The 18119-nt window shown below is 43.0% G+C and overlaps 1 protein-coding gene across 2 annotated transcripts in view; it reads left to right on the top strand.

The window, feature by feature from the left end:
- Rabgap1 (RAB GTPase activating protein 1) overlaps positions 1 to 18119 on the top strand; it is a 99557-nt gene that overhangs the window by 70676 nt on the left and 10762 nt on the right. For both annotated transcript variants that reach the window (XM_028887929.2, XM_037204475.1), the window contains 7 exons: positions 1916 to 1990; positions 4954 to 5079; positions 5583 to 5726; positions 6687 to 6728; positions 6828 to 6956; positions 16614 to 16706; positions 17092 to 17202. In XM_028887929.2, coding sequence (XP_028743762.1) covers positions 1916 to 1990; positions 4954 to 5079; positions 5583 to 5726; positions 6687 to 6728; positions 6828 to 6956; positions 16614 to 16706; positions 17092 to 17202 — 720 coding nt within the window. The remainder of the gene's footprint in view (positions 1 to 1915; positions 1991 to 4953; positions 5080 to 5582; positions 5727 to 6686; positions 6729 to 6827; positions 6957 to 16613; positions 16707 to 17091; positions 17203 to 18119) is intronic.

The following is an 18119-nucleotide window of genomic DNA, read 5'->3' as shown; positions in this document are numbered from 1 at the left end:
TAAGAGCATAACCTCTCCCCCAAAGCAACATACCTTTTGACCTAATTTTTGAAGTATATTTTTAAAATATCAAGACATTTTTAAAATATACAGGTTAGTTTAATCTAGCAGCTTTTATAATCCAGTGTCTCTTAGCAGCCAACAGCATTCAACAGAAATAAATTTGTCATACAGGCAATAGCATCATTACTTTATAGCAGTGGTCCTCAACCTTCCTAATGCTTCGACCCTTTAATACAGTTCATGTTAGGGTGATCCCCAACCATAAAATTATTTTCATTGCTACTCTTATGAATCATAATGTAAATAAGCAATATGCAACCCCAAGGGGTCATGACCCACAGGTTGAGAACCACTGCTTTATTGGCTTTCCCCCTTTCTACCATAGTTTACATGAGAACTACTAATGCTAATCACAAAAAACAGCTCAAGAGCAGCCAAGAAGGGACCATGGGGAATTGTAGATATCAGTGTTCTAGTCAAGATAATGTTCATAGGCAATGAGAGTAATCATCTACTGCCAAGGAAATTAAAAATAAGAATCCAGAGAAAGCCACAAAAGATTTTAGAGCCATTACTCTTATCAAAAAGCCTTTTATACAGGTTGAATAATATTAACTAATCAGTATCTCGTTGAATAACACATCATCTCATCTCTCAGGAGTCCTAGAGAAGATGGACACTTAAAATGTGGCCTAGTAAATGCTATAATAGCCATGTATGTTTAGCAAGTACCACAGAGTTACAGAGAAGAGGGTGATTCATTCTGGTTGAATTGGGACATTTTTTGGGTTTAGAGGAAGAATACATTTTTCAGGCAGAGAAGAGCATCCCAAGATGGTCACATGAACTTTTAGAACAGGAGCTGTTAGAATCTGATTTAATGCTCAACTCATTTTTGATGAATTTTCTCCTTGGCCACTGGAGGTAGCGTGGTGACAGCCCCTTTACTGTAAGGATGACACTGGGACTAGAGAGATAGATTAGCATCATTCTTTGGCCTTCAAAATGGCCCAGTGAAGCTTGGATAGCATCCTCTTACTTTCTGTCTTCAAGGTCCCAAAGAGCAGGCATGGCCCATGAATGAGTCATTCCTTCTTAGTTTTTTCAAGACAGGGTTCCTCTGTGTAACCCCAGCTGTCTTGGAACTCGCTCTGTAGTCCAGGCTGGCCTCAAATCAGAGATCTACCTGCTTCTGCCTCCCGAGTGCTGGGATTAAAGGCGTGCACCGCCCGGTGAATGAGTCATCCTCTAACCGTGGGTCTTTGTCCTTGCAGGCGTACTCCGTGTATGATGAGTCATCCTCTAACCGTGGGTCTTGTCCTTGCAGGCGTACTCCGTGTATGACGAGTCATCCTCTAACCGTGGGTCTTTGTCCTTGCAGGCGTACTCCGTGTATGACGAGTCATCCTCTAACCATGGGTCTTGTCCTTGCAGGCGTACTCCGTGTATGACGAGTCATCCTCTAACCGTGGGTCTTGTCCTTGCAGGCGTACTCCGTGTATGATGAGTCATCCTCTAACCGTGGGTCTTGTCCTTGCAGGCGTACTCCGTGTATGACGAGTCATCCTCTAACCGTGGGTCTTTGTCCTTGCAGGCGTACTCCGTGTATGATGAGTCATCCTCTAACCGTGGGTCTTGTCCTTGCAGGCGTACTCCGTGTATGACGAGTCATCCTCTAACCGTGGGTCTTGTCCTTGCAGGCGTACTCCGTGTATGATGAGTCATCCTCTAACCGTGGGTCTTGTCCTTGCAGGCGTACTCCGTGTATGATGAGTCATCCTCTAACCGTGGGTCTTGTCCTTGCAGGCGTACTCCGTGTATGACGAGTCATCCTCTAACCGTGGGTCTTGTCCTTGCAGGCGTACTCCGTGTATGACGAGTCATCCTCTAACCGTGGGTCTTGTCCTTGCAGGCGTACTCCGTGTATGATGAAGAGATCGGTTACTGCCAGGGCCAGTCCTTCCTTGCGGCTGTGCTGCTCCTCCACGTGAGTACTCGGGTCTCTGTCACGGCTGCACCAGCCTCTCCGGGCTTACGTGTGGCTAAGTAATGGCAGGTTAGATTTCCTTTCTATTTTTCAGAAGATAAGACAAACTTGAGTATTGGCTGACCTGTAGGGACATTTTGGTGTCTGTACAATAGCCACTGTCATTGAGACTGTTTGGAAGTTCATATGCTAGGAAGAGAGCAAGGCTTCCTTTAGTACCATTTTATTCATGCCTTCATTTAATAAAGACCTTTACTCTCCAGCTTTTTTTTAAATCCATAGAAATGTCAGAACTACGTTAAGCTGAATAGCCATATTTAGTAGTCTTAATTTGACTTCCAGTTACTGATTTGTTCTTTATCTTCATTTTCCATGTCCACAAACACAACTTACTATCTTTTAAAAAGAAAGTAGCAAACATTTGCGCTTGTGTCTTGTAAGGACCAGGGTATTCTACATCATAACTGTAATATCACATCCCATACTCACGTCCTGCCTGGCACACAGTCCACACTCAGAGCTCCATCCCAGCACATGTGTGCTACATTAGCTATTGGTTATTCTGCTGTACTAGGGATTGAACCCAGGAACACAAGCATGCTAGGTGAGTTTCTTACCTATGAGCTATATCCCCTGCCCATATGCGAATCCTTTATGGCCATTACTCTGTGATCCAGCAACGAATCAGATGCTGTATTTGTTTGTCTTTTGTCCTTACAGAACCACCCTATTGTCTTTGTTTCAAGCCATTGACTTTTTAAAAAAAATTTAAGTACATTGCCTCATAAAATATGTCACATTCTTAATTTGCCTAATCATTTTCTTATTATTTAACTTAAAAATATGTGGCAAGAATACTCCCCAGGTGGTATCAGCAGTTCTGACTGCTGCTGGAAATTTGAAGCTAAGAGTGAGCACAGGATAAACCTAGTGATTCCACCATCTGTAAACAGACAAGCATGCTTGCAGAGATTTTAATGGCTCCATACGGATAAAATGCAATGAACAGTGTAGGACTGTAACAGAGATCCTTGTTTAGATTAAAGGCTCCTCTTGGCAGATAACCAGTACAGCGCAGTGGACTCTGAAAACAAGAAAGGCTGCCACTCTCTTGTGTGCTTTTCAGTGTCAGTTCACCTTTTTCCTTGTTGTGTTGCAACAGAAGTATTTTAAAAGCATGAAATAGAGTAGACTACTGCTGTCCATGGGAATCATATAGTATGTAAAAGCTGAAGAACTTCAAATGCATGGAATTAAAAGAGGCATAGTGGGACTGCAGTGGGAGAGAGGGAAGACAAAGACCGTGTTAGAGAGGAGAACACGGGCCACAGGAAACCATGCAAGCCAGAGTAAAGCTTACATGTTTGCCTTGAGAGGGCAGGATGTCTTAGGAAGATTTTAAGCCATTTTGTAAAGATGGCCTTACAGGTCAAAAGAAAAGACTCTGTGTTCTTTACTGGGAGCTCAGCTTGGTGATGTCTATAGCAGGTACAGCAGAGTTACAGAGAAGAGCAAGGTTAGTTCTGGATGAATTAGAACATTGTGGGGAATTTGGAGTATATACTAATGCTAGGACATTAATAAACAGATCAGCTGTTTTTTTCTTTAACTTTGATTTATTATTTTAGACAGACTTTATGTCTCACTCTTACACACCTAAATGGTTCATCTATTTATTTGTTTATTGTAGTTTCACACAAAGAACATTTATTCCCATTTAATAATCACCACCCCTTGAAAATGTTTTCCTCAATCGCAGTCCTATTTAGAACTCCTGCTGCTTCCTGAGTGTTAAGTGTGTGTTTTCTTGCAAGAGAAATGGGCAACCCCACATCAGAAATACCACACAAATCAAACCTCTTCTCCCTAACATGTTCCTTTTACAACAAAAATCTCAGAAAATCTAGCATTTGCCCCAAACAGCTAGTCCTTCCCTATAAGATCTGCTATGCTTTGTCCTGTATTGCTTTTGCTGTGCCATTTTCTCACTGGGTCCCATGCTCTGCCGACCTCCAACATGATGTTCCGTGGTAGCTTACCCACTATCTTGACTTTTCTGAGGTTTGCTACTGTTACATGAAGCTTTAACATTGCCAGTGTTAGCCTTCTGTTTTGAAACTTAGACTGTCTCTCCATATTCTTGGAGGAATGTTCCTTAAAGCCAAAGAAGATGCTCTTAGTCCTAAGTGGTCATCTGTAGACAGACACGGAGGAGGGTCTGTGGTAATTCAGCACCACTGCTCTTACATGTTGAGTAATAGCATAGACTGGAGAATGTGAAAAGCTCTTCTAGAATAAGCTATTCTTTTGTTTTTAATACAAGCTACGTTTTAAGACTTATTTTTAATTTATGTGTATTTGTGTGCCTGCATGAGCTTATATGCATGATATACATGTAGGTGCTCACAGAGCCTAGAAGAAGACAGTGGATTCCCAGGAACTAGAGTTATAGATGTTTGTGAACCGCCATGTGGGTGGTAAGAAGCAACTGAGATCTTCTGCAAGAGTAGTCAGTGTTCCTAACCATTGAGCCATCTCTCCAGCCCCACAAACTATTTTTTACTATGATAGGAAAGGAAAAATAATTTGCTAGAATGACATTGTGGCAAAGGGAAGACAAATGTTTGAACAAAGGCCTCATTATTTCAGAAAGCTGACACATAGTGTGTACCAGCCTGTTTGTAGCCACCTCTAATTCTGTCCGCTGAGCAGAACCTGTTCTTGATTCACAAACTTCCCTGTCTTAGGTGCTCACCACTCCTTCTCCCAGTTGATAGTTCATTACACTCTTGCTATGGGGAAGGCAGTGGTAGCACAGAGTAGACCTCATTTAACATTCTTTGCCTGAGTAAATTAATGATATTAAATAAAATTTGAGTCCATATCCTGACAGTGAAGGGACAAGCTAGAGATACTGGAGTAATTGTTTTATATCCCACTCCTCCACTACCCATCTGTTACAGATGCCCGAAGAACAGGCATTCAGTGTTCTGGTCAAGATCATGTTTGACTATGGCCTCAGGGAACTTTTCAAGCAAAATTTTGAAGATCTACATTGCAAGTTCTACCAGTTGGAGCGCCTCATGCAGGTAAGGGAACTCAGACTGGGTTGGACAAATAGGTGCAAACTTAATGGCAGATGGATTGAGGAACAATGACTTTTATTTGTTCTGTTTCTCACTATGTGATAAGGATACAGAGATCCAACAGCACTGGGAATCCGATATGTTTAAGCTGAGTTTTCAGTTGTAGAAACAACCTAAGAACAAATTGTGTAGTCAGGCCCTTTTCTATAGCAAATGCAGGGAGGAAATGTTCCCCAAGGCTACAAAGGGAAACAGACTTTCCCAAAGCATGTCACAACTTAGAAATAAATGGTTTCCCAAATACTTGTCACTGTTCTAGGGAATTCCTCTTTCTTTCAACTAGTTTGTAGTATGGAAAATAACTGTTAAGTGTTCCAAGCACTTCAGAGAGATTTAGAAAAACACAAGTATATGACTTTTTGGGCTACTGCTGGAAGGTTTATTAGCCTCCTAAGAAATATAGGATAGCTGCATATGTGCCCAGGACTAATTAGCTTACTTTTCAGGAATACATTCCTGACCTGTACAACCACTTCCTGGATATCAGCCTCGAAGCACACATGTATGCCTCCCAGTGGTTTCTTACACTTTTCACTGCAAAATTCCCTCTCTACATGGTCTTTCATATCATCGACCTACTCTTATGTGAGGTATGTACTTAGAGTGTGTGTGTGTACTTCCACTATAAGCTCTGTCAAATCTCTTGTCCTCTGTTTTGTTTTGGTATTGCCAAATCCGGGCTGAGGTGGCTTTTCCTGAGGCCAGTGTCCTGCTCACCCTTGTCACAGAGGTTCTCTGCTAAGAAGAGACACATTAGACAGACGAGTTAGTGTTCGGTTGGCCCTGTGACACTGAGTGAATGAAATAGAGGTTTCTTTCTTGTAGCAAGAAATGGAGGAAGACAGAGGTCAGCAGTGCCCTGCCTTCTCAGAGTCTCCCCTTTAGAACTGCCTGTCCCTCCTTCTGAGGGACGTGTGCGTGTTTACTGTCTCCTGGGTCCAGAGAGCAGTTGTGGCCACCACTCCTAACTGCAGTCTTCTGTTTAATGACAGCCTTGCTGGAGGTCCCGCCCAGCCTCTCCATTGGGTAGGCTGAGTTACGTGACCATACCAGCTAATGACTTGATGACTTGAGGCTGGGTGGGGATTTACTGAAAGTAGAACATTGTCACTGAAAAGAAACAAGGCAGTGTGAAAAATGTCCTTAGCCATGACATGGGTTGAGATTTGAAAGGTGTATATGTGTTAAGAAAGAAAGAAACAACTACTTTTAAAAGAATGTGCTTATGGCAGACCTTCAGAAAATATGATAAAAGCAATTGAAGAAACTTGGATCCCCTGTTTGCACAGTTTAACTATATATGAAGTATTGATATGCATTCTTTCCCCTTTTTTGCTCCTGTGTGTATGTGGGGTTGCCATATTGAGAGTCACTGTGTTACGGCTCTAACATTTGGTCTGGAATCATGGGTTGTTTGGGAAAACCGTTCATTCTCTGAGTGTCGGAATAGGGCTGGAGTGGCTTTCCTTTAAGTGCCTTTCCTGGTGGCCCTGCAGCAACCGAGCAGAGCAGACACAGACACTACTGCTGTCTTGTCTCTTGTCTTTCAGGGAATAAGTGTCATTTTCAATGTCGCCCTTGGATTACTAAAGGTATGTCTTTTGGCGTCCTGCCCTATTCCATCGTGTCTGTGGTTTGCATCTCATGCTAAGTGGCCGTTGTGCTCTGTGGGTGTCTTTTCTTTCTTCAAGACTTCCAAGGATGACTTGCTATTGACCGACTTCGAGGGTGCCTTGAAGTTCTTCAGGGTTCAGCTCCCTAAAAGGTACCGCTCAGAAGAAAACGCAAAGAGGCTCATGGAGCTAGCCTGCAACACAAAGGTAAAATATTTGTATTAATTCATTCTTTGTTTTTCAATTAATGTCTCAGATTTTCTGATTAAATTGTTAATGCTTGTAATTTATATTTGACAGTTCACATTGAATGTCCTTTATCTTAAACGTTTGCACATGAGTGTTTAGGAACCAATTAGGGGCTTTCTATTGTGTTTTGTTCTGATAGGAGTGGCCTTGTTGCTATCTTTATTTTTACTGAACTGTCCAGGGGTTAGAACTCAAGTGTGCTTCGCAAATTCATGTGTATTTCGTATATAGTTGGTGATACAGCCTGAAGATAATTGTTTAAGTGTGCTTGTGTTTTGACTGTGATGTCACATGTAGTCAGATATAATGTGATGTCAGTAATAAAAATTTTTCAGATTTATTGAGCTTAGTGATATACACCTGTAGTCTCAGCCCTCGGGAGGCTGAGGCAGGAGGATCTTTAGTTTGAGGCCTGCCTGGGTTACATACATGAGCTCTCAGAAAACCTGATCTGCACAGCAAGACTAACTCACAAAACCAAGTGAAACAAAAACAAAACAGTATCAATTTTGATAGCATGCAGGATTTTCCATTTTCAAATTAAGGACTCACACCCCATAATAAGGACTTGTGCTTTTGTGTTGTATAGCTTGTACCTTTCTGTTTTCAAAACACCTTTATATACACTTGGCTTTCTGTATCTGTGGGTTTCCTGTCCATAGGCTCAACCAATTGTGGATTGAAGGTATTTGGGGGAAAATACATGGATTCAAAAACACAGATTATTTTTTCATTGTCATTATTCCCTAAATAGTACACCAATTAATATGCAGCATTTATATTGTGTTCAGGTGTTATTGGTAATCTGGAGGTCATTTCTCTCTGTATGGTAGAATACATGCAAGTACTTCACTACTTGATATAAAGGACTGAGCGTGCTCTGATTTTGGACCCAGCTCCTGTGGATCCTGGGGGATGACTGTATCTCACATCTTTGAGTTGAAGCTCATTGGCCCTGCTGGCCTGGGCTGTCGGAAGAATGTTACTGTCCAGTTTACAGACCAATGAGACAGAAGCCCTGCCAACACTGAGCTGGTTGGGGACAGAATTTTGTTTTCACAGTTTTCACTGTGCTAACTTCACCCTTTGACATTTGTTGTTGTGATTAGAAATTCTCTAAAAAGAAGTAAAAATATGTGGAGAAGCCTCATAATATAACTTAACATGGCTTTACAAGTTTTATGGGTTTTTATGGTTAAAATATAAACAATTGCAATGTACTCATGTTTTGATAAATTTGTATTTTTAAAGAGCAAATGCTGTGGTTGAGGAGGCTTGAATTCAGAATTTCAGGATAGAGACAGACGAAATAAAAATTGCATTTAGGTTCACATGAGGTACAGTGCAGAGTTTGATATCACCACTGCTGTAGAGCAGGCGCTGGACTCAGATCTGAATACAGAGCTGTTTTCCTCCTTCAAGGCTCTACTTTCTGGTCTGTAAAATAACATTAGCCTGGGTCATGTGTCAGACCAATTTAACAAAGATGACCCTTAGTTAATGCATAGGGAAGTGAAATAAAGTATGATCTAGAAAGTGTCCAAATACATGAATGAGAGAAACGTGAATGTAGGTGCTGTAAGAAAGTAGCTCAGTTAGTGTGTGTGAACCCACACATCCATATCCAAAGCACTGTGGAGCAGCAGCTGATCAGGATCTTAGTACTTACCCATAATCATGTGGGTGTGACTTTGTACCTTGAGGAGTCAGGTAAGGCTCAGAATGGCCTCCTGGTCATTAAAAAAAAAAAAAAAAATCCTATTAACATGAGAAAAGTAAGGCTATCTGAGATTGTTTACAATATGCCACATGCGCTGGGCTAAGTACTTTTATGTGTGGGTTAACCGTGATAGTATGTACATTGATTGATATAGTGCTAGGAATTAGTAAAGGTTCAAGAAGTGAGGACTGCTGCTGGGATTCACTCATCTCTGTTTCTTCAGACAGATAACAGGCACTGTATGGTCGCATGGGGATGGGTTTGTACAGGGCACTGAGCCAAGCAAGCTCTGACACAGAGTCAGTTATGTTCCTCATGGTTCAGCATGTGAGAAGGCCTCTCTTCTGCCCACATTCTTTCTACTTACCCTGTCCTTTCTTGATGATCCTGGGGACCGGGGACGGGAACATTGCTGCCACTCTTGCTTCCTATCTTCACACTCCACAGCCTGTCATTAAAGTGTGTCCTGACTTACTGCCTCACACCACTTCCTTTCTACAGTGGTCCTCTGTCTCTCTTTTCCCATCCCATTTTTCCCTTTAAAATTCTTACAGTCACCTTACCTTGCCCCAGGACTCAGGAGTCCTGCTGAGGCCCCAGGTCTGCTGCAGTCGTGTCCAAGGTCTTGACGGCTCTTGGATTCGATCTCCTGCTTCTTTCACTTACTTGTTGCTTAGACTTCCCTGTGTTCTTCCTTGTGTTCTCAGACATATTCTGAGTATGTTCACCCCTCTGCTCTTCACAGCAGCTAATTCTTCTGCTTATAACTCTTGTGCTAGCTGTGTGCATGGCTCCACCACTGCCTCATCCAGTCTTCCCCTCAGATACCAGAGATGTCTTCTCTAATCACAGTATCTAACAGCTTTCCCCACCCCTTATACCCACAATTTTCATCTGACCTCATTGAAATAGAGTTGACAGCAGAGGAGAGACTAGTTCTTGCTCACTGCTGAGTTCTGCACACTAAGTGTAGTGTCTGACAGACGAATACTGCTTGGCTGGCTGGCTTGCAAGCTGGCTATCTAGCTGGTAGAACATGCTGTTGAGTTTCCACTTACTCTTTTATAAACATTTGGACAAGTCTTAAAAAGAGGTTCCAGCTCTAAGTGTCATTAGTTGAAAACATGTTAGTAAATAGATACTTTCTTCCATAGTTCAGATAAAAGGTGGCTAATGTCCTTTTCCTTGACCATCCTTTTTAGTGAGTTCAGACTAACAATCTGCCTTCATAATATTGGTATACCATGTATATGTTGTTTAGGGTATGAAATTCCTCCCAGTCCTGGAGAAGTTTGCCTGTTTGGGGCATATTTTGGATGATTGCCCCATTTGTTCTTACTCTAGGTAAGGCTAATTTTTCTTGAAATTCATTCTGCAAGGGAAGCCTACAGCTTCACCAGGCTACAAGACATAAACCTTTTCTGCTAAAAGATGAAGTAAAGCATGCACAGGAATAATTCAGTCTTGCTGGTGTACTGAACACCAAGATGTATTGAGGAAAACAGAGGGGGTGGTAAAGTTATTGGCACAGTGGAACTGCAGGATATGGATGTAATCACTAGGAAATGCATCATGAGCCCTGTGTCCTATGCTGTACCTGTGGGAGGAGGCCTGAGGTGGCATAGGAAACAGACACACTGAGCTGTAGGGTTGAAGTCTCCTATAGACATGGAAGGGCTTTGTGCTAGGTAACTGGTGAGGTGTGGGAACTAGCTTGCAAACTTTTAAACTTTTTGGTGTATAATTTTAAAAGTTTGGCTCTGCCATTCACTGGTATCCTATTCTGTTGGGTTTTTTTTTTTTTATGTTTTTAAATTGTGGTTTACTGGGTTGTACCTACTGATTAGTGTGAGAACTGTGAACATTTTGTCTCAAGTGACTAGAAACAAATACTTGTGTGTTAATGTGTTTCAAAACTGTAATAATTCTGTGATTTCTGGTATATGGATAGTCATTTCTTAGAAGTGTTAGGGAGGGAGGATCTGAGGCCAGTGGAAGTCATGTGGCTTCCCAGGTAGTGTGGCGGTCAGGGAAGCTCCAGCCTCTGACCCTGTACTCCCGTGCTCTCCTTATTCCCCCTGTCCTTTCTGAAAAAGTGCACTGAGGATTAAGTTTGCTAAGGCAGTATCTGAAATGGCCACAAGATGGGTGTGTTGCTTAAAAAACTCCATGTTCTCTGGGGCCTGTGAGCCTTAATTTTCTCTCTATTTCTCCTGTGCCCATCCTTTTGGTTTCTTGGGCACTTGATGTCTTCCTTCTCTTTTTTTGTCTTCAGATGAGCTAACTCAGAACTGAAGGGTTTCGTCTCTTGAGAAGTTAGAGCCCATGGCTCTTAATGTTAAGCTTAGTGTGTTATCAAGGCTCACCAGCCAGTCCACCAATCCTGTCAGTTTGTTTATGAGTCAGTAGACAGAGAGAAAACTGTTCCCACTGCTATACAACATCCCCCTCGTGAGTTTCCTAGGAGCTCTGTGACACTTTCATACTCATGTGCCATGCATAATTTTTAAGAGTAAAGAAAGTGAGAAAAAGAGCTTCTAGGCCTTTTAATTTTTTATTCAAGAAATATGTAAGGGTTGGACATCTGCCTAGAATCTCGGGACTTGGAAGGCTGGAGGCAGGAGGATCCCCAGTTCCTGGCCAGCCTTAAATTGTGTAGATGTTGTTTGTTGTCAAGGGAAGGACAGAATAGGGTCTAAACAAGTGTGAGATGCAAAACTAGTTTAGATGAAGAGTCATTTGTGAGGTGGCTCAGCTAGTCTCTTAGATGAAGCCTCTGCTCTTTTATAACAGAATCCTGCCTAAGGCAAAGTGGAGCCTGTGAACCTTTGCATCCTGAGAATGTGGTATTTCAGACATGACATGAATGTGCAGGACTTGAGGCTGCCTGTAAGAGAAGATACTACTGCAGAAACCAGCGATGGCTGGACTACTGAGGTCTTAACTGGGGAGACAGAAACCCCTTTGGAATGCAGGATTTTCTCGTGAGCTAAAAGCAACACCAGTTTGTGCTTCCTTCTCTATCCAGACCATTTGTGTAGTGAACGTGTGGAGAAATCTGAAGGGTTATAGGATAGTGACCTCAATCTTTTTTTTTTTTTTTTTCTAATGTACTCACAGACTCTGAGAAAACAAAATGCTTCACATAGTGAGATGAATCCTCATGGTGACCTCTAAGGTCTGTTTAGAGATGCCTAGTGTGTAGAGGTGAATTGCCAATGCTGTCAGTAGGGGATGACCTGAAGATAAGAGCCCAGTAGATCCAGACTCTTAAAAGTGCTTGTGTTTTGCTGTAAATAAAGGACTGACCTGTCTCAGCATGGACACTTGCTCTCTGAACACAGTCCCCAAAGCTGTGGTACTCCCTAATGCTAGGTAAGACCACAGTGTTTTGTTCATGAGTGCATCCATTGTAGAACTAGATTTTAGTGAGGAAACGTGTGCCTTGTTTCTAGTGACTCTTTTGTCCGTAGCGTGCCCTACGTGCTGCTGGCTAGTGCAAGGCCAACAGCAAACATGCCTCCTCCTTTAACAAGCTAGGTTCCCTTTAGCTGTCGGCTCTTGGGGCCTTGGCTACTAATTTTTTCTTGTATTATAGAAAAGCATTCGGGTTAGATTCAGATGTCTGATTCTGTCTCATGATCTTTAAAGGAATCTGAATATGAGCTATTTGAACAAATAAAAAGCTCAGAACTTTAATATGTTTAATTACATCAGATATTTTAGAGGGCCGGCCTTGGGCCTCTGTCTGCTGTGTGATGCAGGGTAGACTGGACAGCAGTGTTGTAGCGAGAGAGAAAGAAGGATGCTGTGAGCAGCTGCTGTGCACAGGCTCGTCTGGCGCAGCCTGGCGTGCCTCCGTCATCAGATGCTAGTTCAGGTCAGTAACGAGCTGGCACAGAGACGGTAGGAAATAAGAGTCACCCAGACTGTGTTCTCGTGATGTTGCCCATGAACCTCATTTATGCATGCCACAACTGATAAAAAAAAAAAAAGTGAGGCAATACCCTCTGCCTTGTCCACCTCAGGAAACTGTTCTAAGGCGTAAATAAAGTAGCAGGTACAGAGGCACGCCCCTATCTCTCCCAAGCACTCTTGAGCTGGAAGGAGGGCCAGTGTCCAACTCCTTAAATTTACATCATCAATCCTACTCTGCATTAGGATCCCTCCTGCACCAGACCTCTTGTTTATTCCCCACAACCTACCAGGTCATTCAGACATTCAATCTTGTCATGCAGCTCTAACAGGCAGCCTAACTGAACTCCCTGTGGCTCCCATACCAGGTCACCTCCTACCCCTGGAAAACTTTCTTAAGGCATTCTGGAAACCTGCTCTTCTAAAGGACCAGGATAGTTCATGTTTTTCTGTGTAAAATAGACTTCATTTAAGTGATTTGATACATACTCGTTGTCTCAGTTAGGGTTTCTGTTGCTGTGGAGAGATGCCATGACCACAGCAACTCTTAGAAAGGAAAACATTCAATTAGGGATCACTTACAGTTTCAGACGTATAGCCCATTATCATCATGGTGGGAAGCAAAGCAGCATGCAGGCAGACATGGTGCTGGAGCTAAGAGTCCTTACATCTTGATCCAAAAGAAACAGGAGGTTAACTGTCTCACTGGGCTTAGCTTGAGCATCTGTGAGACCTCAAAGCCCACCTCCTCAGTGACAGACTTTCTGCAACAAAGCCACACCTAATGAGCCCTTTGGGGGCCATTTTTTTTCCAAACCACCACAGTGTATTCAGGAAGCTGCTGTGTTTCTTTCAGATAGGTTGCCAGATAATAATTGCAATAGCAAATAGCAGTTACTATTTATTGAAAAGGCTCCCTGTGTGCTGCACATAGAGTTTTTCTGTGATGAGAGCCTCCTAGACACACTCAGAAGCACTATTAGTATTTCACAGATGAGCGAGTCATCTGCCAAGATTGGAGCTGTGGTAGAGAGCTCACAGAGCACATCATTAGAACCCAGGTCAGCAGCCACCGTGACTCACCTCTCTCCATCTGCATGGGCCTTGACACCACTGTCTGCTCCAGAGGCTGACTGGGAGCCAGAATCACCGGACAGATAGCACATGTTTAAGAGTGCATTATCCAGTTCTCGTGACAGATGAATGGCTGAAGGAGAGCTGTTTGAACCACACTGGAACTTACACCAAGTACCAAGTCGGGGACACTGAGATGGCTCAGCAAGCCTGACAAGCCTGCGTTTGGGCCCCAGAATTCACACAAGGAAAGAACCAACCAACTCCTGAAGTTGTCCCCTGACCTACAAATGTGATGCATGGCACGTGTGGTAATGGCACACATACACCTATGTGTGCACACACAGAACAGTGTAAATAATTAATGTAAAAATAAAATTAAGAAAAGAACCAGTTGGCATGCCCTAGGTCTTCACCCTCTCCCTAATGTGGAGATTCTTACCTGAGGACCACAGCATTTACAGAGGTATTTACGGAGTATTTTGCTAAGGGGTAAGTATGACTCTACCCCTAAGAGAGAAGAGGGGTCATGTGCTCAGGAAACCCTGAGTAGGGCTACTCCTCAGAGCTCTACTCTGACTACAGTAGGTATGAACCTGCTTCACTTCAGTTACCACCCCACACTTAGACCAGGAGTTTGGTTTTTCTTGAAAGAAACTTAAAACAGGGCAAAGGTTCAGTTTCTACTTCAGTCTTGCTGAAGGATGACAGTACCTCCTTGTGTAAAGCTGTAATTTTGGAAGCCTTCTGATAGAAGTCAGCTAACATAAGCCTTCTGAGCGCTGGAGCAGAATTCCTAACTCATCTTTCCTTCCAAGTTTAACTATGAGAAATGTGTTGTGGATGTCTGAGTGGAGAGTGTGTTTCTTAAGTATTTTTATGACTACTGTATGACAGAAATGTCACAGTAGAGCTCTGTCTTGGCAGAATGTGTATGTTGGTATCTAGATATTCCTGCGTCACAAATGCTGTATAAAGAACATGGCCTGTAACAGACCCTGAAGGAGGGCCTGACTGAGCCCTATTCAAGTATTGCTCAGACACTGAGGTGCATGGCAAGCAGAACAGACATGGAGCACAGAGCAGGAAGGAAGCGGCACCTGAGTAACTGATCTTGACTAGGTTCCAGGAAGGAGCTGATACCTCACTGGACACCAAGGATGTGGAGTTTTCCAGTTTCAATCAAAGATAATAAAATCTGGAAATTAGCCTTTCAAAATGTGTGGTTATGAGGAAAGTGTTCATTCTTTCTTAGCTTTGCTTGAGAGTGAAACACTGAAGTACCCTGAAGGTGTATGAAGATGCTGTACAGGAGATGGTGTCTGCTCTTTCTTTAGAAGGAGCTCAAGAGAGCCTTTGTCTTGGCTGCCGTCATTTCTCTTTTGCCCAGACTGAGAAGAACACCCGTAGAAGAGCATGCTGCCCATGAGCCTCAATTATTTCCTGATAGAATTGGTTTATGAATTTACTGATCTCACAGATGTTTTATTTGGGTATGATTTTTGTTGGTTTGTTCTGGTGAATCACTTTAGGACCACAATAAAAGTTTAATGGGCATCTTTGTGGCGACTGTAGCCAGAGCCAAAGATTACACCTTGACCACCGGCTTTAGGATAGCAATGCCAGACTCCAGGAGCATAGCTCCAGTTGAGGCACATCTGCTAACAGACCATACAGAAGTCAGAGCCAGTGAGAAAGGATCCTCCAGGGTGCCTGAGCTGGGTCAAAGCTTGACCAGAAGGAAATGCAGGCGCTGCCACAGCGTGCTGCAGATGTGCACCTGCTCCCACTTCTGCATGGATTTCTTCATCGGCAGTTCCCTGGACCTATGGGCCAAGAACAGATTGGAAAATGAGACATTTGGTGCTGATAACTAGAGCTTTGAGAACAAAGAAGCACTATGCTTACTGAACATGTCTGCTTCATCATGCTGTCTGTTAGAGCTCGTAGTTTATATAATTTTTAAAACACAAGAAAATGGCTAGGCGTGGTGGTGCACAGCTTTAATCCCAGCAATATGGAGGCCCAGGTAAGCAGATCTTTGGGTTCAAGGCCAGTTCTAGGACAGCAAGGGCTGTTATATAGAAATTTCAAAACAAAAACAAAAAAACAGAATGAGTTAGCTTTTTAGAAGGAATTGAACAAAGGAGAGCTAAATCTTGAAGTTCACTCTTACTTAGGATTGAAGCAAAAGAAGTGCCTGCCAGTACACCAAGGACTGATAGGTATAGGAAGAAAGTAAAGATTCCCCAGAAGAAAGAGAAGTGGTTGGTCATGATAGAGCATGAAAATCTAGGGAGAAGGAGGGCTTGGGGAGAGAGAGAAGGAAGCATGGTAGTTTCAGAGCATCCTTTGTCTACAGCCTATGGATTACAGTAAGAAAGGACACAGTGGAACAGTGAGATCTGCTTCTAAGGCAAAGAGAAACATGCAAGACACATAGTGGAAAGAGAGAGGGCTTGGGCCTTGACTGGAACCCAGTAGCCAGGCCTTCAGGCCCAGACTTTACCGTCATCCCTTCTTGACATCTTTAGTCATAAGACAGAACCTCTTGATGCCTCAGATGAGGAAGTGGTGTACCTGGGGAGGGAAGGGCTCAGGTGTAAAGCATTTAGTGACACCGCTGGTGTGTGCTACAGAAAATGGTGGCTTATTATTATTACTAGGATCAAACAGACCCCAAAATTACATAGGCAAAGCCTGTAGGTGTTCCATAGTAGAGTTGTGTTATTATTAACTTGGGGGACCAAATATCCCTGATGGAGTCTTGGGCTTATATTTGTCTGTCAAGATTTGCATCCCAGTGTAGTGAGCACCATGTCCACAGTACTTGGGTCTGCCCAGGTCAGTAGCAGTGAGCACCTCCATCATCAGGTTCCTCATCTGTGCTGTGACTTCCTTGGCAGATTAGCCAGAAGAAGCTGAAGAAGTATGAGAAGGAGTACCACACCATGAGGGAGCAGCAGGCCCAACAGGAAGACCCCATCGAGCGGTTTGAGGTTCGTATACAGCCTTTACTTCATAAGCCGTAACTAGCTGTATTGAATCTTTTTTAAATTCAGTTCCACTGTTTCAAGGCTGGTTTTCAGAGCAAGTTTGCAAATGAGAAAATAACAGCTGTGCTGCTTCAAAGCAGCCGCCCAGGTTCCTTATTCTTTCCTCAGCCAGCCAGAGAGAGCTGCTGAACATGGCCACTTCAGTTAGTCGTGTGTGTCTTTGTGGAGACAGAAAATTAGAAATTGTTTATTAAGAAAAATGGATTGGCCGGTGATGGTGTACGCCTTTACAGGACTTGAGACTTTTTTGAAGCTTGACCCTTGATAAACTATCATTTCCATTCGATTTGTTTTTGATGTCCATAACCTACTTCTTTGCCTCCTACAGCGGGAGAATAGGCGGCTGCAAGAAGCCAACATGAGATTGGAACAGGAAAATGATGACTTGGCTCATGAGTTGGTCACCAGCAAGATTGCGTTGCGGAAGGACCTGGATAACGTAAGTGTGACAGATGTGAGGAGACAGCTGACGGCAGTGCCGCTGACGGCTGCGGTTTCCATCAGCCCTGCCCTCTCAGGGAGCGCCGCTGTGCTGCCCTGCCGTCCACCCTCCACATGTGCTCACAGAGCCTGCCTGTTCTCCCAGACATTGAGAGGTAGTAGAGGGCTGTTTGCTTGTTGGTTTGTTTGTTTGTGGGGAGGGCCTTACTAATTCTCATGCTGTTGGTTAGCAGCATTCATCAGAGCTTCCCAGAGTCCACACTAAGATGCACAGAGGTTTTGTTACATCTGCCGGCAGACACTCGAGTTTTGTCTGTCTCCCTCGTCCTGACAGAATGGCTCTCTGCTTTCTGTGTCACGAGCTTCCCTTTGAGGAAGTAGTCTTATTCATGGCGTAGGATTGGCAGACTTATTTTGTAGCAAGATAGTAATGTTTAAGGTCCTTTTTGCTGCTAGTTAATTCTACCATTGATACAAAAACAGTTCACAGATAAAAGGATGAACATGGTTGTTGTCTAATAAAAATTATTTACAAAAATTAGAGATAGGTTGAATATGGCCCCTGAACTACAGCTTTTCTAAGTCCCTGGATTTAATGGCCCAATACCCTGAGATGACTTCTTTGTTGGTTTGCCAAGATCCTAGCAATATACTTAGGCCTCTCACATTCATATATATATATTCTATCCTTAGAGAGAATATGAACTTTAGAAAGTCCTTAACATCCAAGTACATAAACAGTGTGCATGTCATATACTTCCTTGAAAACACACACTTTTGTTTCGCAGTCATTAAAACATTAAAGGAAAATATAGCAGTATCTGCTGATTCTTTTTCATTTTCTTCAGAAATTGAAAATTTCAGACAGACCTTGGCTGTAATCACCTAGTCTGCTTTCTGTCCACCTAGGACACT

Source organism: Peromyscus leucopus, chromosome 4, assembly GCF_004664715.2.
Source record: "Peromyscus leucopus breed LL Stock chromosome 4, UCI_PerLeu_2.1, whole genome shotgun sequence".
Taxonomy (NCBI): domain Eukaryota; kingdom Metazoa; phylum Chordata; class Mammalia; order Rodentia; family Cricetidae; genus Peromyscus; species Peromyscus leucopus.
Note: the sequence above shows the minus strand (reverse complement) of the source record. Positions and strands in the feature narration are given on the sequence as shown.